A 22154-nucleotide genomic window follows, 5' to 3' on the forward strand; every position below is an offset into this window, starting at 1 on the left:
TTCAAGTTTTAGACATCAATTTGGAGTGTAATGGATCTAAAAAAAACAAAGGCCTTTGGTCTATCGGTACCCCAAGAGTTTAATAAGAGGCTTTGCTCTTCCAAATTATGAGAGTTTAAATCACGTGGTTATACAAAATGTGTAATTTAGGAGTGGAGTTAGAGAATATGAGTTGTCGTTCAGAAAACCGGATTAAAAAAGAAAACATCGGATGGCATGTCATACGAAAACCAAATTATAATAAACTGACTTTAATAAAGTGACACACAGCGTAGTGAACTAAACACGAACGAATCACCAACAAAATTAATATCATTGAACTAAACACGAACGAATCACCAACAAATTAACATCTTGTTTGTTTTTTGATTCTTGACCACCTTTTTTTGTGTGTGAAAGAGATACATGGCATCTGCTATGAACTTTTAGAGTTTCATGATGTCTCGAGTATAGAAAGAAACAAATGATTAATATTATGGGGTAATCAAAGTATCTTTTTTTTATATAATTTTTGTTTATTAATCTATAATTTATAATCTATAATCTATAATCTATAAATTATAATAAATCAAAACCATCTTAGACCACATGACTTTTTCTTAAGCCAATAATTGCCACGTGTCAATATAGTTTAAATTGCCTTTTATGTTTAAATAAATTAATATAATATTTATTACTTCTTTGTTTTGTTATTATTTTTTTTAATGCAATCTTGAATAATAACTAAACATCATTTCCATATTTAAAATGTCTGCATATCTTATAAATAAACAACAATTTGATGTTTAGCAAATGATTATTAATAAAAGTTAAACACAATAACTGTCAAATGTTTGATCGTACTTATAAGAATCGGTTTTTGCTCATAGTAGTTGTCTGTGACACTATTAAGAATAAAAAGAAGACAACAAAGTCAAATTACAAATATTAGACAAAGATGAAAAATATTACAAATAGGAGGACAAATGTGATGTACAAAGAAATATTAGAGATTTATAGATTGATTATATGTTTGTTACTTACCTTGGTAAGTAACAAACATATGCGTGAACCAATCTCATTGGTAAGTAACAATTATATAACGGGTCAGCAACCTCATACGCGTGAACCAAAACTTGTGAGATGAATCTTTGGGTCCTTTTGTGGAATAATCTCACAATAAAGTGTCAAAAGTGCGAATAACCCATTTGCTTTCCTTCACAAAACCCCACCGACTTACACACACCCACACCCGATGCATAAATTTGGGGAAATTTAAAGACCCATTTCGCTCCCTTTATTTCCGAACGGAAATCAGAGACGATTATGGCGACCACAATCACTTACCCACTTCTCATATTTTTATTAATCTTCTACAATTTATTCACCCTCTCACTTTGCTCCGATCAAGAACCTGTTCTACTTAAAGGTATGCAAGTTCCCATCTTTGTTGATAATATTTATGTATTTAATTTGAAAAAAAAATAACAAAAGAAAAGTTGGGTAACTTTATACTGTTTGATTAGGGTTTATTTCAACAGTTTTATATTGATATGGGTATTATTTATAGCGTGTGATTGGTTAGAGTACGATTTAAGAAGTAAAGTAATTCAATTTTTGTTGTTAGGTTGTTGAATTTAGGGTTTTATGGGTGGAATTGGTGTAGGTGGTGTTTTGTGTTATAAGTTTTTATTGAAGGTGAATTTGCCATTTGATAAGAAAGAAGTATTTGATGATTATATTTTAGTTTAATTTAACTTGATTCTAGGGTTTTTTCAGTGTTTTATATACCGGTATGAACCGGCCGGTTATGCCGGTTAAACCGGATACCGGACACGGGTCTGGTACGATAAAGGCCGGTAAAACCCGAATACGATATGGCATATGTACCGGTGGTAAATCCGGTTCTACCAGTTCAAACTGTTGAACCGGTTTGCATTATCTTGGAATTTGATTTTTTAATTTTAATAAAATACGAAATTCAGGTAATATTGACCTTCCATATTTACGGTAATTAATCTAGTGCCTTCCATTCCAGTATTCCATCACCGTTGAAACAATTTTCCACGTCGTACAATGCAATATTGCTTATAAGTAATAAAAATGCTTAATATTTTACAAGAAAATAGATGTTTTTTAGATAAAACTATGATCGGTTACATAAATCCTGATTGAGATTGGATTGTTTTTGAGATGAGTTTGTATTTTATGGAATTATATGGTTAACTAGTAACTCGGTTCAACCGTCTGGTACAACCCGGTTAAACCTTTTTCAAAGCCCAACCCGGTATGATTTAAAAACCGTTTTTTAAAACATTGGTTTTTTTATTTATTTTTAAATTAGGTAATTTGCAGAAATGTGTTGTTGTTAGTGGGGGATTGATCCAAGTTTGATGTGAGTAGTCATTGTGATTATAAAGATGCTAGGTTTAAGGTTTTTTGTTTTTTGGGATTTTCGAACACCTTTGTTTCAAGTTCAATAATTTGTTTTTATGAAACCATGTGTCCATGTTGTCGTTTCAAAATTGCTAAAATGTTGATGCTTTCAGTGTGTTATTAATAGTAGGGAATCGATCGTAGTATTATTTATAAAAACTTGCATTCACCCTTTGGAAAACGGAACATTTTGCACGAAGCGGACTTAAAGTTTAATATGGGAGGCACCTGGTGATGATGGAGACTAGGCGAGTAGGCGGCGATCGCTAGTTCGATCCTTGAACTGAATGGGTTTTACCTCACCGCACTGTCGTGCCTTTGGGCGAGTGTTCACAGGCTTCTGCCCTAGGTGAGGGTTTTCACCAGTTCGGAGACGAGTGTATCCCGATGTGGTGAATTTCGCCAGCAGCCCATTTGGAGGATTCGTTGGCCGTTCAAAAAAAAAAGTTTAATATGGGAAAACTGAGGGTTTTCTTTTCGGTTACTTGATCTCACACTAGCAATTTTGCGTTGAGGTGTGGGTGTTGCATGGCTGGTCCAAGTTTGACCTAAGTTGTAAAATAAAGTGTCTGCAGTGTGAACATTTTGGCAGTATGTTGCCGACAATAGTTTGATCTAAGTGGTTATTTTCATATAAAGATGCCAACTTTAGCGATGTATTGGTCTAATCTTACATGGGTTTTGATTTAGGTAAGTCACTTGATTACATCTATAATATATATTCCCAATGTGAAAGAAGGCATTACGTGTTACATCAAAGAGTTTGGGTGATGATTTGTCACTTAGCGTCGTATATCTTGAATTGGAATATGGTAATGCGTTGGATACATATACCTTTACAACTTGGCATTAGATTTGAAGTGTATTTCAATTTTCAAATACTAATGGTACTCATTGTTTTATATACCACAGGCATTGATGTGGCGCATCCAACTATAGACGTCACCCCCACACCAATTCATGGCTCGTCTCAAGGATCTAAAGACGTTCAATCTTGCGAACGTGTACCTGTACATGGTATTTCAAGAATGAAAATACAAAGTTATGCCAAAGCGTTCAAGGTTATGTTGGTCCCGTCAGTGGTGATCCCTGATAAATGGCATAACAAGATTCAAATTTGTTTTCACCGGTAAGTACACGGTTGAAAGTGCCGCCTTTAGTAGTTGTCTTGAATATCTTTTTTTCTCACATCATTATTTATCAAAGAGTAAACTGCCATTTTGGTCCCTGAGGTTTGGTCACTTTTGCCACTTTAGTCCAAAACTCAAACCTTTTGCATCTGGGTCCCTGTGGTTTCAGTTTTATTGCCATTTTGGTCCAAAAAATGAAATCAGGTCATATTTGTCTTATAAAATCCTGCAATTTTGTCATTTTCCTCAGGGGCAAATCAGGTCATATTTGTCTTATAAAATATGGTATTTATTTATAAAAAAGAAATGATCATTTTGCCCCTGCGGAAAAGGACAAAATAGCAGGATTTTATAAGACAAATATGACCTGATTTCATTTTTAGACCAAAATGGCAATAAAATTGAAACCACAGGGACCCAGATGCAAAAAGTTTGAGTTTTGGACTAAAGTGGCAAAAGTGACCAAACCACAGGGACCAAAATGGCAGTTTACTCTTTATCAAACTATCATGATTTAGTGAAAATTTTATTCATGTTGTTTGCAGAAACGCTTCAATGGGTTTATGCCAGTGTGAAAAGGACGATTGGAGATCTGTTCATAAAGGGTTATGGAGTTCCACTATGTCACCTTATGAACAAAGATTCGTTGATGTGAAGTTTACTGGCGGGATATCTGGTTCCGTAACTGTCACTCTTGAAGAAGGTGAACACATATTTTTGTCCCTTTTCTGTATTTTTTTTTCCTATTCTATTTGATTTTGACACGTCTTCATGAATTTGTGGATTGCAGTGTCGCAGGAATGGCGGTATGTGTTGCTTTTGGTGGGAATTGCTTTACTATTCTTGGCACCCGCTGTTAGCAACTGGGTCCCGTTTTACTATACCAGCTCTATGGCTATTGGAATTCTAGCTGTTATTCTCATACTGCTTTATCAGGTATGCTTTCTCTTTTGTCGGGCATAAGAGTTTTACCAAATATATGGATTGATAAGAATTGCGTTTACGTTTATAAGTTTAGATTACAAGATTATAGTAGGAGTTTTAGGTCATTTTTTCGGTAACACCTATGTTTTCTATTCGTTTGTTTTATGTTTACATTTTTCTGAATATAAGTAGTAATCTAGTTTATTTTGAACATATTGAAATCAAATGACAGTTGGCAATATTATTGTAAATCGAACATCAATAATATTTTGTAAGGTTAATGTGTTCATCATTCTTTTTGATCCCGTTATTGACTTATTTGAATATTATCTTTCTAATTATATTTTTTTGTCGAACAGGGGATGAAGTTATTACCGACTGGCAGGAAAAGTGCCTTCTATTTAAGTATGTATACATCACTGGTAAGTGTCCTCGCTAATGGAATACATTACATTTGGTATTTACTAGGAGCGGCAAGATATATATATATATATATTTTTTTTGGGGGGGGGGGGGTAAACGGGTCAATATATTAGCATGAGTTGAAATGTGCAGGGTTCGATTGAAACGGATATTGATTTGTCAATCGATAGGTGATCGGTCACTTACGATTGCTATAACATCGTTATCACAGTAATAGTCTGAATTTAAAATATAACGATTTGGGGGGTTGCATTCATCGCCGATGGAGACTATGGATGCCTTTCAACCAGTTCGACCCATACCTCTTTAGCTTTGTATTTTTGATCCATTTGAGATAAACACAGTTTGAATAGACACATTAAAGTAAATGAGTCAAAACTGCCGGAATCTAAGTGTAATAATTTTTTTAAAAGTTCTTTTTTTCTTTAGTAAAATGAGTGTTGTGGCCACAGTGCGAGTAACGACGGTGTCGCAAAGTTGTACTAGGTCGTCAAAACATGTTTTTTAATGATATTATATATATAATAATATCTTCTGTTATAATTTTGTTTGTATTCATTTCATCTTTTATATTTTTCAGATTGGGGCAGGATCTTTTCTGGTTCATTATGTTGCAGTGTTCGTTAATTCAATCCTCTCGAATTTCGGATTCAGTCAAGAGATGCAGAACCCAGTAAGTACTTTCTTGACACAATGAAGATATATTTATTCGTTTAACCACAGCCAGTTTATCGTTGTTTTGTTATTTAAAAAAAAATTGGCGAAGAGGTATGTTTCATGTTAAATCTTTAACAAAAAGCAGCCCATTGGTACTTTGAAAAGGAATTTTTTATTGTTTTTTTTCCAACTACTCGTGATTACCTGAATTATGCATGTGCTTATAACTTTAACTGAAAACCCACATTTGTGTACACCATTTATTCATCCTTGCGTAGTTGTGTTCCCTTATGAGTTACGAGTATAAATGTTTAGTAACCTATGTGTGTCATTCACTCATCCTTTGCGTGGTCGTGATTGTGAACCGTAAACAACGAATCGATCTTTTTAGCGTAATTCTTGTTAGAGATTTGTCCTCTTAGGGGGTGTTTGTTTTTTCAGAAAAACCTCTTCTGACCTCTTATGTCTGCGCGCCGCGCAGACCACACGTTTAGCTTTGCAGACCGTTTGTTTTTAGAAGTCATTTCATTAAAAAATGTCTTCAAACCTCTGCGCGTCCTCTTCCCCACGCAGACATGGTCCAATGTCTTCCCACCTCTTCCAACCTCTTCCAAGTTCCAACCCTCTCTCCACCCCTCTTCTCCTATTCTCAAGCCCCGGTCATATACCAAAAAATAAAGGATAAGAATTGTGCTTACAGCAAAACCCAGTTACCGTCAAGAACCTCCACCGCAGTTACCATTCTTCACTTGAAGCAGTAAACCCTAGACCGCACCACCAGACGCCTCTTCAGACACCTCTTGAGATCTCCAATTTCACAATCATCCCCCACAACCGCACCACCATTATCGTCTATTCCCCACTCGTCCTCGTTAACTGGAGGATCCGAAGAGACTAATTTGCTCAGGGGTTCGGTTTCTGGGTCGGATGGGGGGATGTTGGAGGATGATCGAGTGGTTGTGAGTTTTATTGTTCTGGGGTTTTGGTGGTGGGTTAGCCGATGAGGGTGGGTGATCGAGGAGTGGTGGTGGTGGAGAAACGGTGAGCAGAGGAAGGGGTAAAGAGGTGAGATAATCAAACACTCTTTTTATTACACTCCGCAGACATTTGGTCCACCTCTTCTCGTGCAGACGTTTGCAGATGTGGTCCGCAGACTGCAAACCTTTTACATCTGAAAAAACAAACACCACCTTAGTGGTAACACGACAACTTAGTATGTCAACATTTTATGTGTAATTAGCATAATTGCATTTTATATATGTATTATGTCAATCTTGTTTCGGATACTTGCGTTGTACATATCACATCGCCGTTTATTTCACCAGATAAGAAACTCAAACATAAGTATCCCGAAATGTGTAAATTTTAGTGACCATAACTGTGACATCTAATCTTGCAGGTTTCGGTATTCGTGCTGCTTACAATTATTCTACTAGGAGCAGCTCTTGGATATTGGCTGGTGCGAAAGTACGTTATTTCAGAAGATGGAGATGTAGATGTTGGTGTAGCCCAATTTATCAAATGGTCCATGCGCGTTATAGCAGTCACATGTATTTTTCTGGTCAGTTACGTCATTAATAATTAATAAACGAGTAAACTGCCATTTTGGTCCCTGTGGTTTGGTCACTTTTGCCACTTTAGTCCAAAACTCAAACTTTTTGCATCTGGGTCTCTGTGGTTTCAGTTTTATTGCCATTTTGGTCCAAAAATGAAATCAGATCATATTTGTCTTATAAAATCCTGCAATTTTGTCGTTTTCCTCAGGGGGCAAATCAGGTCATATGTGTCTTATAAAATATGATATTTATTTATAAAAAGAAATGATCATTTTGCCCCTGTAGAAAATGACAAAATAGCAGGATTTTATAAGACAAATATGATCTGATTTCATTTTTGGACCAAAATGGCAATAAAACTGAAACCACAGGGACCCAGATGCAAAAAGTTTGAGTTTTGGACTAAAGTGGCAAAAGTGACCAAACCACAGGGACCAAAATGGCAGTTTACTCCAAATTAATAAACTATTTAATTTTGTCGCATTTTTTCTGATTCCTTTTCAGTATGCATATATCATTATAACTTTTCACATTATTTTTTTTCAGAGCTCGAATGACACTCCTTTAGCAATGGCGGCAGTTGTTTCATGTCTAGTTCTATATTACATGATTACGTCTCTCAAGTGGCATGATTATGAGTAAGTTCGATGATCATTTAAATGTTTGTTAGTGGTAAATTGGTAATTATTCTGATTTGCAAGATCGTAATTTTTGACCATTAATGTGCGATGATTTGATGTAGGGGTCCACATTTATCTATGAGGTCAAACAGGTGGCGGTTCAATGGACAAAGAACACCAAAGGCTGGACGGGCTGAATTCCTTAGCCGGCCCAAAAAGATTAGCCCGTTAGGAAGCCCGTGGAATGGTCCACGGAATTCATTCGCCTGGCCCGACTCACCAATCAAAGGTACATTTTCATGAAAAAAAAATTGTAATTTCATCTTTTTGTGGAATGATGTAATGATGATTTGTGTTTAATTGAACGAACAGTGAACGCATCTGGAGATAGAGGGTCAACCGGAAGTCAACATGACTATTACTCGACGTATCACAAGACTCCAAACAGAAAGAAGTATTCAAAGGAAGAATGGGCGGAGTTCACAGAGGAATCAACCCGAGAATCAGTTGCTGAGCTGGCATCTACGCCTGAATTCACCGACTGGATGATCAAGAATGCTAATCGAATCAAACTTCTTCCTGATAACGGGTCAGATGATGATGCCAGCGGGTCAGATTCTACTGATGGATACTTGGTCAAGAAAGCAAACCGACGTGGATTTTTCAGCTGGTGAACGCATCAGTGAGTTACTCACTGATTTGTTGTTTTACCGGATCGATGTACGCGCAATCTTGAAGTTGTTAGAGAGTGGTAGTTTGTGTAGTTTTTTCTTTCTGTCGTCGTTATTGTTCTAGGATTGTTAATCAAGTCGTAATACTTCGATTGGAATGTATATTTCTCGTTTCATGATGTCGAACGGATAGATTCATGTATTAGTAATCACTTATAAGCAGCAGGTAATACACTTAATTATACACATACAAGCTTCTAAAATATTTATTTCCACATAAACGAGCACGCCTTAAAGTGTCCTACGTCGTCACCAACATCGACGTTAAAGTTTTGAGGGAGCGGGTAACTCGTGTTCCATATCGTTCTTTGCTTGTGCTAACATGTTATTTAGCTCTTCGACAAATCGGTCCATCGTTACTCCACTCGGAAAACATACGGGTATCACGGTTCTGGACTCTCCTTTGTTGTTTGTGTAAGGTACATAGAAGCTAACTCCTACCCGAGTTCTCGCAGCCCCACCGTATACCGGCTTCCCCCACCCGAAGTCCACGGTGTTAAACCCCACATGGGTCAAATCCGCGACATTGTAACGTCGAATAGCTGTGAAGTGGAGTTGGCCTTTGAATGCCATTAGGTCAGAAACAGATTTAATCCGCTCTTTAGTGGCGTCGGATTTGGCTTTTTTCATGAGCTCCAACGCGTAACCTAATGGCTTGTTACATAGATCTTGAGCGGTGGAAATGGCGGCAGGGAACGCCAAAACATTTCCATAGTATCCGACAGGGAGGGGAGGGTTGAACATCTTACGCGCATTAACAGGCCATAAAATGGGCATTTCCTCTTTTGGATTTGGTTCGAGAGCGATGGTACGACAACGCCAGAGGCAAGCTGTTAGCACTTCAAATGTGGAACAACTCTGTAGGTGTGTCGGAACAAGCCTGCGAAAAGCTGAAATATCGGTTTTAGTAAAGAACAATGACTTGTGTACCATGTCATCCTTGGTATATCCAACTTGGCGAGTAAATGTCATCGGCGGTCGGTCACTTGAACAAAGCAACTCTCTTTGCCAAACAGGTAATACTGATGGTGACGTGGCACCCCGAGCTATTTCACCTAATCCTGACAGGAATTGTACAAGTCCTACTGCGTCACACATGGTGTGGTTGAGTCGTGTGGCAAAGATGAAACCTCCGCATAGCAATCGTGTCACCTATCAATCAAAATTTATATATCATTCAAAATTTTTTTCGAACAAAATCAATCCCGAGCACTCTCGGGGCACCCACTGGACCAAACGGAGTACTCCAAGAGTAACCCGAGTCCACCACCAATTCCGGGGAAATCCCGATAACCCACTCGCCCGTAGGCACGACGGTGAAATTACCGGTAAAACCCGTTTGACTCAATGATCAAAACCAGGTTTCCCTGCATATCTCAAGAGAAATGCAAACCTTCCACCACTTAATCCAGAAATCATTGGCTCTAGAAATTATTTTATTTTTATTTAATTTAATGAATGTACCCCACCCTTGTTAAATCACTCACTTCATTCATATCCTTTATTTTACTTTATAATGGGTCCATTTAGCATGCATGGGGTATGTTTAGCCTCACCTCACCAACTTTACCTGAATGAGTAGCACCGGTGAATCAACGATGCCACCGGTGCCCGGAACATCATAAAGGAGCTCTTCCATACACGGGAACGGTGGCCCAAGTGGATCTCCGAATTGATCCACCGTAACATCCGCCTCGGCCTCGATAAACAACACGCCCTTGCCGGAGCAGTCCACCATCAGCTTCCCGGCCGGACCCTCTTTTAGCCGGCCGGCAAGCGGATAGTAGAACACAAGAAGCTTAGCCAGAGCCTCTCTTATCACACTCGCCGGATTCTTATTTACCATTTTGGGGTCCCTTTGATAAATAAATATATCCGGAATTTGCAACCGGAATCTTTCTTGATCATCGATGTCGGAGAGAGGCTTGAGTTCTCTCGGTGTTGGTTTTGCCGGAACGATGAGCTCCGGTGCACATCTCCGGACGGTGAAGGTCAGGGTGGCGTTGGGGTTGATTACTGCCATACCAATATGGGCTTTTTATGGTTGTTAAAGTTGGTAAGGTGGCAGCTATATTTATACTAGTGTGAAACTTCTATATTAATGAGACTAGGGGAGGACACCTTTACTCTTAAGTTGTATTTTAGTTGTGTATACTAGTAATAATGTCGCGGTTACTTCGCAAATATCGAACGGATTAGTCCAAGCGTTATGTGATGTGTTAACCATATGAAAACGCACGTTTTGACGTATCCGATTGAACTCAGTGTATCCTATAGTTGTATTGCGATTGGATCAAAACGTAACGTAAATCGAATTTATATCGTACAATCATAACATATTTACACGACCCGACTAACTCAAATTTATATCGTCAAGCCAAAAACTCTTGAGGGGGACAAAATGGCATTTACAAAGTTCATAAAAAGTTAAGTGGTTAAAAATTGCATATTCTAAACTTAAGGGCTACAAAATGGTAAAGATGAAATTTGATAAAGTTTTAGGATAAAAAGGAAACTATAACAAAGTTGGGGCTCAAAAGGAAACTATCACAAAGTTGGGGTGTCAAAAGCAAAGTATTTGTAAAATGAAGTAATAGTTTAGGGATTAAAGTTGCCATTTTATAAAACTTTGAAGGTATCAAAGTTAAAGAACTAAATTTACAATATTGTGAAAGTATGGGGAAGAGGGAGGCAATAGAAGATATAACTAAAAAAAACTTAAAAAGTACACCAATTTTTTTTCTCCAATTTTTTATTAAAAATTGATAGTTTTTTATATAAAAAATACTTAATTTTTTTGTAGTGCACATGTGTACTACTATTACACATGTGCACTACAATTTTTTTTATTTTTTGAAAAAAAGTTTTTTTTTTATACCTAAAATAGCGAAAGAGTAAACTGCCATTTTGGTCCCTGTGGTTTGGGCACTTTTGCCATTTTAGTCCAAATCTCAAACTTTTTACATCTGGGTCCCTGTGGTTTGCATTTTGTTGCCATTTTAGTCCAAAATCCAAAAACCCTGTTTTTTTGACTGTTGCAACATCCTATTTTGTCTTTTAGTTCAGGGACATTTTGGTCATTTTGCTTTTAATTTAACATTTTCTTAATTCAAAACTATATATATATATATATATTATATATATTATATATATATATATATATTATATATAGGGCTAGGTTAACGTACAAATGCCCTTATCGTACATTACGTACGCTACAATCTCAGCCGTCCGATCATCTTCCCGCATTGAATTCGCATGTTGTTTTTTTGTAACAATTTCGCATATTAGTTTTTTAACATGCGATTTCATCAAAATTACCACATGAGAAATTGTTACAAAAAAACAACATGCTATTTCATCAAAATTATCACATGCAAAATTGGTACAAAAAACAACATGCAAATTCATCAAAAATTATCACATGCGAAATTGTTATAAAAAAAACAACATACTATTTCATCAAAATTATGACATGCGAAATTGGTACAAAAAAACATGCGAATTCATCAAAAATTATCACATGCGAAATTGTTATAAAAAAACAACATGCGATTTTAAAATGCGGGAAGATGATCTGACGGCTGAGTGGGGGATCCTACGGAAAGTGTGTTTTTCCTAAAAAGTGTAAAAAGTCATAAAACACAATAATTTCAGGCATAAAACAAACCTAAAACTCACAAATAATAGAATGAATATTACTAAAACACCATATTCAAACTCTAATAGTCCATAAAAACTTCAAACACACCATCGTAGAACTATGAATATAAAACACACAATGCTAAACAACATAAAACACAATAATATTTGTCATTTCACAATCAGAGCCTTAACATCTAAAACACAACACAAAACCCACATACATGATGTTCTAGTAATCTTCATCATATTATTTGTGGGTTTTTGGTGTGTTTTATGGTTGATATTACGGTGTTTTATGACTTTTTACACTTTTTAGAAAATTTGAACTTTCTAGCCAACTCCTATCCTATATTAATATACACACATACATATACACTGCAGTTCATCATCCCTAACATAAATAAGTCTTCTCTCTCTATATATAGCACCACCACCACCGCCACCTCCTCCCCCCCTCTCTCTCTCTCTTCTCTCTCTCTATAGCACCACCCCACTTCCTCCCCTTTCTCACCACCGCCACTCCGGCGTCGTCCCATCCAACAGTCACACCCACTCCGGCGTCGTCCCCCTTCTCACCACCGGTTTCGATGATGAAGATGATGAAGGTGTCGATGATGAAGATGAATCGCTGAAGTTGAATCGCTGATTCTGCTGATGAAGGTTTCGGTGATGAAGATGAATCGCTGAAGTTGTCGATGATGAATGTGACAAACCGAGCTTCCAAGGTTAGTAATGTTTAATCTTGCGATTCTAACTTCCCGTTATCTATTCCCGTTACCGAACGACAACTCGGGTAAATAATATAAACTTGTGGGTGTAGGTCGCATTTGTGACATGTATCATTGGGCCTTGGGCCCTCACCATATTCATGTATACATATAACTTGACCCAATTCTTAAATCTACCAGCTTAAAACTGTTTGGCCCAAACCCCTTTCCTCCTTATACATCTTGTCCATGCGTTTAGTCTGTTTAGAGAAGAAGTATTTTCTTGGGCTTGAGCCCATTGTCGGCTAAGTATAGAACCGCCTTAAAAACATGCATTAATATGCATACGTATAAGGTTGCTGATTAAAGGATAAACTCACAAAACCCTACCCCTCTTCCTTGAATTGCGACGGACGCAGGAGATCTTTTCCCCCCAATCGAAGTAATCTTGTAGTTTGAGGACATCAGTTTGTTTAGTCAAGCTTCTTGGTTAGTATACTAAATCCCTTATTTAAGTAGTTTTTTTTATTGTGGTGTTGTTTATTGCTTAGTTGATATAATCAATTAAATTGTTAATAATATGGGCTACTGATGTGTGTGATGTATTAAATTTATAGATCTTATAGTGGGATTCTTGATCGATATATTGAAACTGTTAGGATTATGTGGAAGGATAAACATTAATGAACACCAATATCAAAATATATATATATCTATATATATGCACATGAGATAGTAGGGAATTATGTAATTAAAATATGGATGTGTGGGGTGCTACTATGTCGATAATACACATGCTTTTGATTGATATGATATTGATGATAAGTAGATTCTATATGGGTTTGCAAATAACTGAATCGATCTGGTAACACTATGAACGAGAACTGATGGGCTGATTAGGTGGGGAGTCGTTATTAGAATTGGGTCAGAATTCGAATGGGCTGCACATCAGGTTGGCGGGCCACTGGTTTTGGGGCCGCACAGCCGAACACTCTCACTAGTGGGCCAGGAGCCATTGGGCCGCAAACTTATGTGAGTATCACAAAGGGGCTATTAGCGATTGATTGTTGGTATGCTTGTAATAGGACATGAATAGTATAAGTCATTGATTAGGCCCAACATTAACAAGTGTTGCTCGATTAGTATAAGTCCAATATATATATAACAGGACATGAATAGATACAAGGGAATTCTTGGTGTTTAATTGTGATATATGTAAATTGGAAATGGGCTGTACCCATGAGTAGTGGGCTGCGAATTAGGTTGGGCCAAATACTTAACAGGTTGCATATATTCAGTAGTTGGGTTTTATGTGGTTTCGGTAAGATGTCTATGTAACCCGAAATAGTCATAAGGTGGTGTGAGTTGTTGATATGTGTTATTATGATGTACGAGTTGTATTATGGAGATGCATATACCTCGAATACTTGTGATAACTTGTATGATAATGTGTGTCGTGCCTGCCTATCACATGTAAGCAATATATGATGAATAAGTGAATGCTATGTACACGAAACTGATTACCATTGAAACTATACCAGGGATCGGGGTGTCCCACAATAATACAAGTAACTAAGTCTAACGAGCAAACCAAAGGTGAGTTCACTGCACTTTTCTCAAGCATGCGTCCCGGTGGTTTGGGACAACTGGTAAACATTTGGAAGGGAAACATTGGGTAAATAACTTAATCGGTTTTGGTTATTGCCTGGAGGGCAATGGGGGTGATTAGTTGATAGCGCTATTAGGTGGGAAACCTCACACCAGGCCGTAAGGACGGGCGTGAACTAATTATCTGGGTATGGCTATGGTTGTTAGAGGCACACTCCTCGGATACATATGGGCACTCTCCCTAGGGTATCTAACGAAGGCAACATAGCAAACGGTCGTTAAGGGGTACCCACTCCCCGGATACTTATGGGCACACTCCCTAGGGTATCTAACATGAGCAACATCAAAACGGCAAACAACGTAACCACAAACAACATATCATTTTGTAAACTGTTTTACTCACTTGGACGGTAACACAACTTGGTAAACAAACACAAACCTTGAACTCACCAGCGTAGTCTAACACACTTGTTTACATGCTTGTAGGTAATTATTGAAGGAACTTGGGAACTTGCTGTCTGATGCTGCTGGAGTGGTTATGGTCATGATAAACATTATATTGATTGGGTTTCGACACATTTATACATTTATACTTTTATGCTTCCGCTCAATACTTTGGTTTTGGTTAAACTTTTCAAACGTTATATTTATTCCAATTGGGTATTTCAATACATTATGACTTGTGTTTGATATGATTGGTGGCTCTTTGTTGGATCGTTACACCTCCATTAGGGACACGCCCTAGGTGGTAATTTGGGGGTGTGACAGTTTGGTATCAGAGCCACTGGTTATAGAGAACTCGGTTTTAAAATGTTTTCATAAAACCAGACTATAACCGAATTGATCCAAACGATGACCATGACACTCAGCTCCAGACTGCAAGGTTCGTTTCTCATTTACTATTGCATAGTATATCTAGTGTACACTTATGTATAACATTACACGTGAATGCACACTTGGCACAACAGCATGAGCCCTTACATTACCAACCCCTGTTATGTGAACTGCTAGTGTGACACTTCCCTTCGACTATTGCGATTCTTGATCCCATGAAACCCCTCGCTTGCTATTTGAATGCGGGGAACCTTTTAGCGCAAGTTAAGAGGCACTGAGATAAGCATGCAAATCGTCTTATTATTATGGGTGCACACATAATAATAACGCGAGGTGCATGCAAGTCCCAGTGAGGCTTAACGAGCGTGGGAAGGGTTCTGCCCTATTGTGTGTAAACTTGGTAGTTTGTAGATTTCAATGTGATACTCGACTTTTACCTCATTTCGACCCTTAAACTTCTCATGTTCTTTTTGGTTGTAAACTTGATCTCGTGGGTCAAGTGTTCGACATTGACCTACTTCCCAATACTCTTGTAAGTTTTGACGTGGTCGTTGACATGGACTTGGTTATCTATGTATCAAGCAGAAATTCTTTGCAAAAAGAAAATCGTGCGTCCCCTCTCCCCAGTGGGGAATCCTTATCAGTTTAAGATCATCGTAGTGGTGCCGTTGTTGGCATTGTCACAGTCATGAAAGCCCGGAAGTGTCTACGGAAGGGCTACCCTGCCATACTAACTCTTGTCACCGATTTGCCGCTTTAAGAAAGGAAGATCGAGTGTCTTCCACTTATCCATGAATTTTCTGACTTGCCTCCTGAAGAGTGAGTTGGTTTACTTCCGCACCGTTAGGCGGAATTTCAGATTGACCTTATGCAATTTCAGATTAGTTGAACTTAAACCTAAACGTGTGTTAACCTTATTAAGTATGAACCTTTGTTATACGTAACTTTTGTTAAACGTACATGTTAATATATTTGGGCCACCACACATTAATGATCCAGCCCAGGTTATTTATGCATGCTATCCATTACCCTTCGGCCCACCCATCACCCTTTCATTAGCTTGGCCCAACATTAAACCTTTTTGCATACGTATACTAATTATGTATTGATATTTAATAATCCCTAATTTACCAAAACAAACCCTATCTTTCTCAATCTTGGACGGTAGCCTCATCTCTCTCGAAACCCCCCTGAGGTCGACGACAACATCAAGAAAAGCCAGCCTAGTCGCAACCCTTTCTTGCGTGTTAACGGGTCGCCGTGTGTCATTTGTCGGGTTAGTGTTCCATCATAGTTAACTATTATTGACTGACGCATGATATGTGTATTTAATTGTGTTATACATGGTGTATGCGTGATTTGTGTTCTGTTATCATGTGAGTATGTCGCTTGATGAATGAGAACCATGATGTTTTAGGGCATAGAACTCAGTAATTATAAATTGTTATTGTGTGACTGGTTTTGGTTAGTAACTCTTGATTCTTGCCTGCAATATTCATCGTTGTATGGTATTGTTCATATGTGATATTGAAGGTGTGATTTTCGTATATGATTGATTAATCGTGTGATAATATGTGAATCCTTGTGCATTGATTGAATAGGGTTAGTTGTCGTGGTTAATAATCTGATTTCTTGATCTTGCTTTATATGCATATCATGTTCCGATAACCCTTGCATGATTTTGTTGTATATGTGCTTTGAAACTACCCATAGCCATGAGGAATTTATAAGATGATCTTATGTGATATGATGACTGATCTAATGGATGATCTTATGTGATATGATGACTGATCTAATGTGTCATGCGTATGGAATTGGTGTAACTGGTCTTGTGAGGAACCGGTTAGAATATATGCGAAAGTAAAAGGTGATCTTAAGTTTGGTTCGTGAATTATAAGATAGTTGTTTTGATACTGGATGTTAAGATCGTATGCTTGGTATAATAAACAGAAATCCCTTAGGTTTGCTAAATACTATCACAGCTTGGTATAATAATCATGTGATGGCATCGCTAGATGGAACTTCCGAATGAACACGAGATTAGGAGAACTATACCCACGCATCCCTGTAGACGAACCTTATCACTGTCACTTGTCATCGCCGCTAGAAGTGAATCAGCCACAGTTACACGCGTTTGTCGTTTTGCAACACTAACCCTTACCCACCCAATCTCTGTTTTGAACAAATGATACACTCGCGCGACCGCAATGTAACGAACCTCCCTGTTGTGTCCTGCCGCCATGCACCACTACTAGAAATTACTTCTAGACGACAAATTTGCTGGCCAAATCCTTCGGATGTTCAATGGACCCCTGTTTCGCTCAATTCTTTGTGCGAACCTCATTAATCCCCTGTTTCTTTGATCGGCAACTGATATAACAACACGCTAACCACCATACCATGATCTCCACTGATCACAAGATTAGCCCCCTAGGCGTTGTAAAGTATCTATAGATCGAGTTCGTCGGAACTCACTTCAAGCCATTGTTTTAGATCAATTTTCGGGACGAAAATTCTTTCAAGTAGGGGATGATGTGACACCCCGCGAAAACGCTTAACAAAACTAGCTTCCTCAGTGACCGTTTGCTAAATTTCGGGACGAAATTTCTTTCAAGTTGGGGATGATGTGACAAACCGAGCTTCCAAGGTTAGTAATGTTTAATCTTGCGATTCTAACTTCCCGTTATCTATTCCCGTTACCGAACGACAACTCGGGTAAATAATATAAACTTGTGGGTGTAGGTCGCATTTGTGACATGTATCATTGGGCCTTGGGCCCTCACCATATTCATGTATACATATAACTTGACCCAATTCTTAAATCTACCAGCTTAAAACTGTTTGGCCCAAACCCCTTTCCTCCTTATACATCTTGTCCATGCGTTTAGTCTGTTTAGAGAAGAAGTATTTTCTTGGGCTTGAGCCCATTGTCGGCTAAGTATAGAACCGCCTTAAAAACATGCATTAATATGCATACGTATAAGGTTGCTGATTAAAGGATAAACTCACAAAACCCTACCCCTCTTCCTTGAATTGCGACGGACGCAGGAGATCTTTTCCCCCCAATCGAAGTAATCTTGTAGTTTGAGGACATCAGTTTGTTTAGTCAAGCTTCTTGGTTAGTATACTGAATCCCTTATTTAAGTAGTTTTTTTTATTGTGGTGTTGTTTATTGCTTAGTTGATATAATCAATTAAATTGTTAATAATATGGGCTACTGATGTGTGTGATGTATTAAATTTATAGATCTTATAGTGGGATTCTTGATCGATATATTGAAACTGTTAGGATTATGTGGAAGGATAAACATTAATGAACACCAATATCAAAATATATATATATCTATATATATGCACATGAGATAGTAGGGAATTATGTAATTAAAATATGGATGTGTGGGGTGCTACTATGTCGATAATACACATGCTTTTGATTGATATGATATTGATGATAAGTAGATTCTATATGGGTTTGCAAATAACTGAATCGATCTGGTAACACTATGAACGAGAACTGATGGGCTGATTAGGTGGGGAGTCGTTATTAGAATTGGGTCAGAATTCGAATGGGCTGCACATCAGGTTGGCGGGCCACTGGTTTTGGGGCCGCACAGCCGAACACTCTCACTAGTGGGCCAGGAGCCATTGGGCCGCAAACTTATGTGAGTATCACAAAGGGGCTATTAGCGATTGATTGTTGGTATGCTTGTAATAGGACATGAATAGTATAAGTCATTGATTAGGCCCAACATTAACAAGTGTTGCTCGATTAGTATAAGTCCAATATATATATAACAGGACATGAATAGATACAAGGGAATTCTTGGTGTTTAATTGTGATATATGTAAATTGGAAATGGGCTGTACCCATGAGTAGTGGGCTGCGAATTAGGTTGGGCCAAATACTTAACAGGTTGCATATATTCAGTAGTTGGGTTTTATGTGGTTTCGGTAAGATGTCTATGTAACCCGAAATAGTCATAAGGTGGTGTGAGTTGTTGATATGTGTTATTATGATGTACGAGTTGTATTATGGAGATGCATATACCTCGAATACTTGTGATAACTTGTATGATAATGTGTGTCGTGCCTGCCTATCACATGTAAGCAATATATGATGAATAAGTGAATGCTATGTACACGAAACTGATTACCATTGAAACTATACCAGGGATCGGGGTGTCCCACAATAATACAAGTAACTAAGTCTAACCGAGCAAACCAAAGGTGAGTTCACTGCACTTTTCTCAAGCATGCGTCCCGGTGGTTTGGGACAACTGGTAAACATTTGGAAGGGAAACATTGGGTAAATAACTTAATCGGTTTTGGTTATTGCCTGGAGGGCAATGGGGGTGATTAGTTGATAGCGCTATTAGGTGGGAAACCTCACACCGGGCCGTAAGGACGGGCGTGAACTAATTATCTGGGTATGGCTATGGTTGTTAGAGGCACACTCCTCGGATACATATGGGCACTCTCCCTAGGGTATCTAACGAAGGCAACATAGCAAACGGTCGTTAAGGGGTACCCACTCCCCGGATACTTATGGGCACACTCCCTAGGGTATCTAACATGAGCAACATCAAAACGGCAAACAACGTAACCACAAACAACATATCATTTTGTAAACTGTTTTACTCACTTGGACGGTAACACAACTTGGTAAACAAACACAAACCTTGAACTCACCAGCGTAGTCTGACACACTTGTTTACATGCTTGTAGGTAATTACTGAAGGAACTTGGGAACTTGCTGTCTGATGCTGCTGGAGTGGTTATGGTCATGATAAACATTATATTGATTGGGTTTCGACACATTTATACATTTATACTTTTATGCTTCCGCTCAATACTTTGGTTTTGGTTAAACTTTTCAAACGTTATATTTATTCCAATTGGGTATTTCAATACATTATGACTTGTGTTTGATATGATTGGTGGCTCTTTGTTGGATCGTTACACCTCCATTAGGGACACGCCCTAGGTGGTAATTTGGGGGTGTGACAATGAAGATGAACAGCTGATTGATTGATGCTGATGAAGGAGGTTCGAAGTTCCCCCAAATAAATCATCATCATCCCCAAATCTGAATTTGGGTTGTATTTGTTGAGACATGAAAGTTTTAGATTTGAATTTGTGTTGATAAATTGCAAGATTGTTGTGTTCATCAATCTGAAAGATTTGCAGGTTTTTGTGTTGTTGATCGACTGGTTTTGCAGATTGTTGTTTCTGATTAAGAAGGAGTATAGTTTACAGGTTCGATTATTGCAGATTGTTGTTTGCTGTTGCAACGAAGAAGAACACAAGTTGCAGGATTTGTTTGCAGCGATCTGGGGGATGATGTTCATCAACGCCGCCGCATATCATCTTCCCCCAAATCAAAGGTCCAGTTTCATGTGGGTTAATGGGTTTGATGCAAAATTAGGGTTTGGGTTTTGTGTGGCTCGGAGTAAAGAAAGAAGGTGAGATTGTATGTTTGATTGTCTCCTTTTGATTGTCGGAGATTTTGAAACCGATTTGATTGTCGGTTTCTTCACTGCCGATTTAACAGCTTTGAGTTATGTGAGGGTTTTGGGTTTTGAGGGTTTTGGGTTTGGGAGGGTTGGCGGCAGTGGGATGGTGGTGTTGGCGGCACTAGGATGGTGGTGGTGGGGATGATGCGGTGGTGGGGGTGGGGGTGGTGGTGGAGGTGCGGTGGTGGTGGTGGTGCTTGTTGTTGTTCTGGCAGTGGTATTATTGTTGTTCTGGCAGTGACATTATTATTTATTAAATTTGAGTTATAATAAATCTAAATGACCAAAATACCCCTGAGGATAAAGACAAATTAGGGGGGGTTTAAGTTAAGGAATCTGGCCAAAATTGAAATTTAGACTAAAATGCAACAAAATGCAAACCACAGGGATCCAGATGTAAAAAGTTTGAGATTTAGACTAAAATGGCAAAAATGCCCAAACCACAGGGACCAAAATGGCAGTTTACTCATAGCGAAAATTGGTATGAAAAAAAAACTTTGGTATGTTTTTTTAGGCTTTTTTAGTTAGTTTTCGAGTTTTCGCATTAACTAGTAGTTTTCATTTAAACCTTCCCCTATACAAGTAACGTGTATACATAAGTAAAATAGATGAATTTAACATGTACTATATGATAACTCGAGCTTGAAAAAATATTAACGAGTCGAGCTCTGACTAAAGTTGATGCCTTTTAAATTAAGGGTTTGATACACTCTAAGATCTTAGTGGTACACCTTTTTTTACTCTCTCTCTATATATGTGTGTGTATATTACTGTTGTAAGAATCGCTAGACGCTAGCCAGTCGGTGGGGTACCGTTTAGTGATTAATTGGGATTAATAGGGGTTAATCAGAATTAATCGGATTGTGATTTTTATATGTAATTTTTTGTTATACACACACACATTTTTTATATGTAGCTTTTTAAAGTAGATATGTTTTAACCCCTCATCAACCCATTTTATTAGGTAATTGTTGGTAATTTATAAGGTTTGGTCGAAATTTGACCAGAAACTGGTTAAATTTTGGCTAGAATAGAACTACCATTGACCGCTAAACGATTAATCGGTCATTAATAGGTGAACCAATGATTAGCGATTAATCATAGACTAATCAAAGGTTCAACAATTAATAACCGATTAATCGTTTAACGGTCACCATAGAATATATATAGAGATATAAAGTGGAAGGGTGTATGAATATCTAACACCCTAAGTTAAACAAGTTAGGTATATAATAATCATACTTAGTAAATCTTACAAATAGCAAGCTACTTATAGGATCTGAGGAGGGTGGAATGTAGACAGACCTTGCCTTTATCTCTAGAGATAGAAAGACTCCTTTCAGAAAGACCATCAGTTTCAAAACGAAAAACATACCAACACAACTTAAACAA

General features: G+C 37.9%; 2 protein-coding genes across 3 annotated transcripts; one reads left to right on the plus strand and one right to left on the minus strand.

The window, feature by feature from the left end:
- The first annotated feature begins 1132 nt into the window (after positions 1 to 1132).
- On the plus strand, positions 1133 to 8644 carry LOC110891122. Of its 2 annotated transcripts, none has more exons than XM_022138783.2 (10): positions 1133 to 1408; positions 3328 to 3544; positions 4091 to 4248; positions 4336 to 4481; positions 4829 to 4891; positions 5473 to 5565; positions 6949 to 7110; positions 7652 to 7743; positions 7848 to 8014; positions 8092 to 8644. In XM_022138783.2, exons 1-10 carry the CDS (start codon positions 1306 to 1308, stop codon positions 8397 to 8399), a joined length of 1509 nt encoding a protein of 502 aa, XP_021994475.1. In that variant the 5' UTR covers positions 1133 to 1305; the 3' UTR covers positions 8400 to 8644. The 2 variants fall into 2 exon arrangements, with proteins under 2 accessions (XP_021994475.1, XP_021994476.1); XM_022138784.2 differs by having other exon boundaries at positions 1138 to 1408; positions 8098 to 8644.
- Positions 8576 to 10525, minus strand: LOC110891123 (benzyl alcohol O-benzoyltransferase). The gene is made up of 2 exons (XM_022138785.2): positions 10027 to 10525; positions 8576 to 9608 (listed from the first exon to the last, which is right to left on the minus strand). Exons 1-2 carry the CDS (start codon positions 10477 to 10479, stop codon positions 8721 to 8723), a joined length of 1341 nt encoding a protein of 446 aa, XP_021994477.1. The 5' UTR covers positions 10480 to 10525; the 3' UTR covers positions 8576 to 8720.
- Positions 10526 to 22154: the final 11629 nt, after the last annotated feature.

This window comes from Helianthus annuus, chromosome 11, assembly GCF_002127325.2.
Source record: "Helianthus annuus cultivar XRQ/B chromosome 11, HanXRQr2.0-SUNRISE, whole genome shotgun sequence".
NCBI classification, from domain to species: domain Eukaryota; kingdom Viridiplantae; phylum Streptophyta; class Magnoliopsida; order Asterales; family Asteraceae; genus Helianthus; species Helianthus annuus.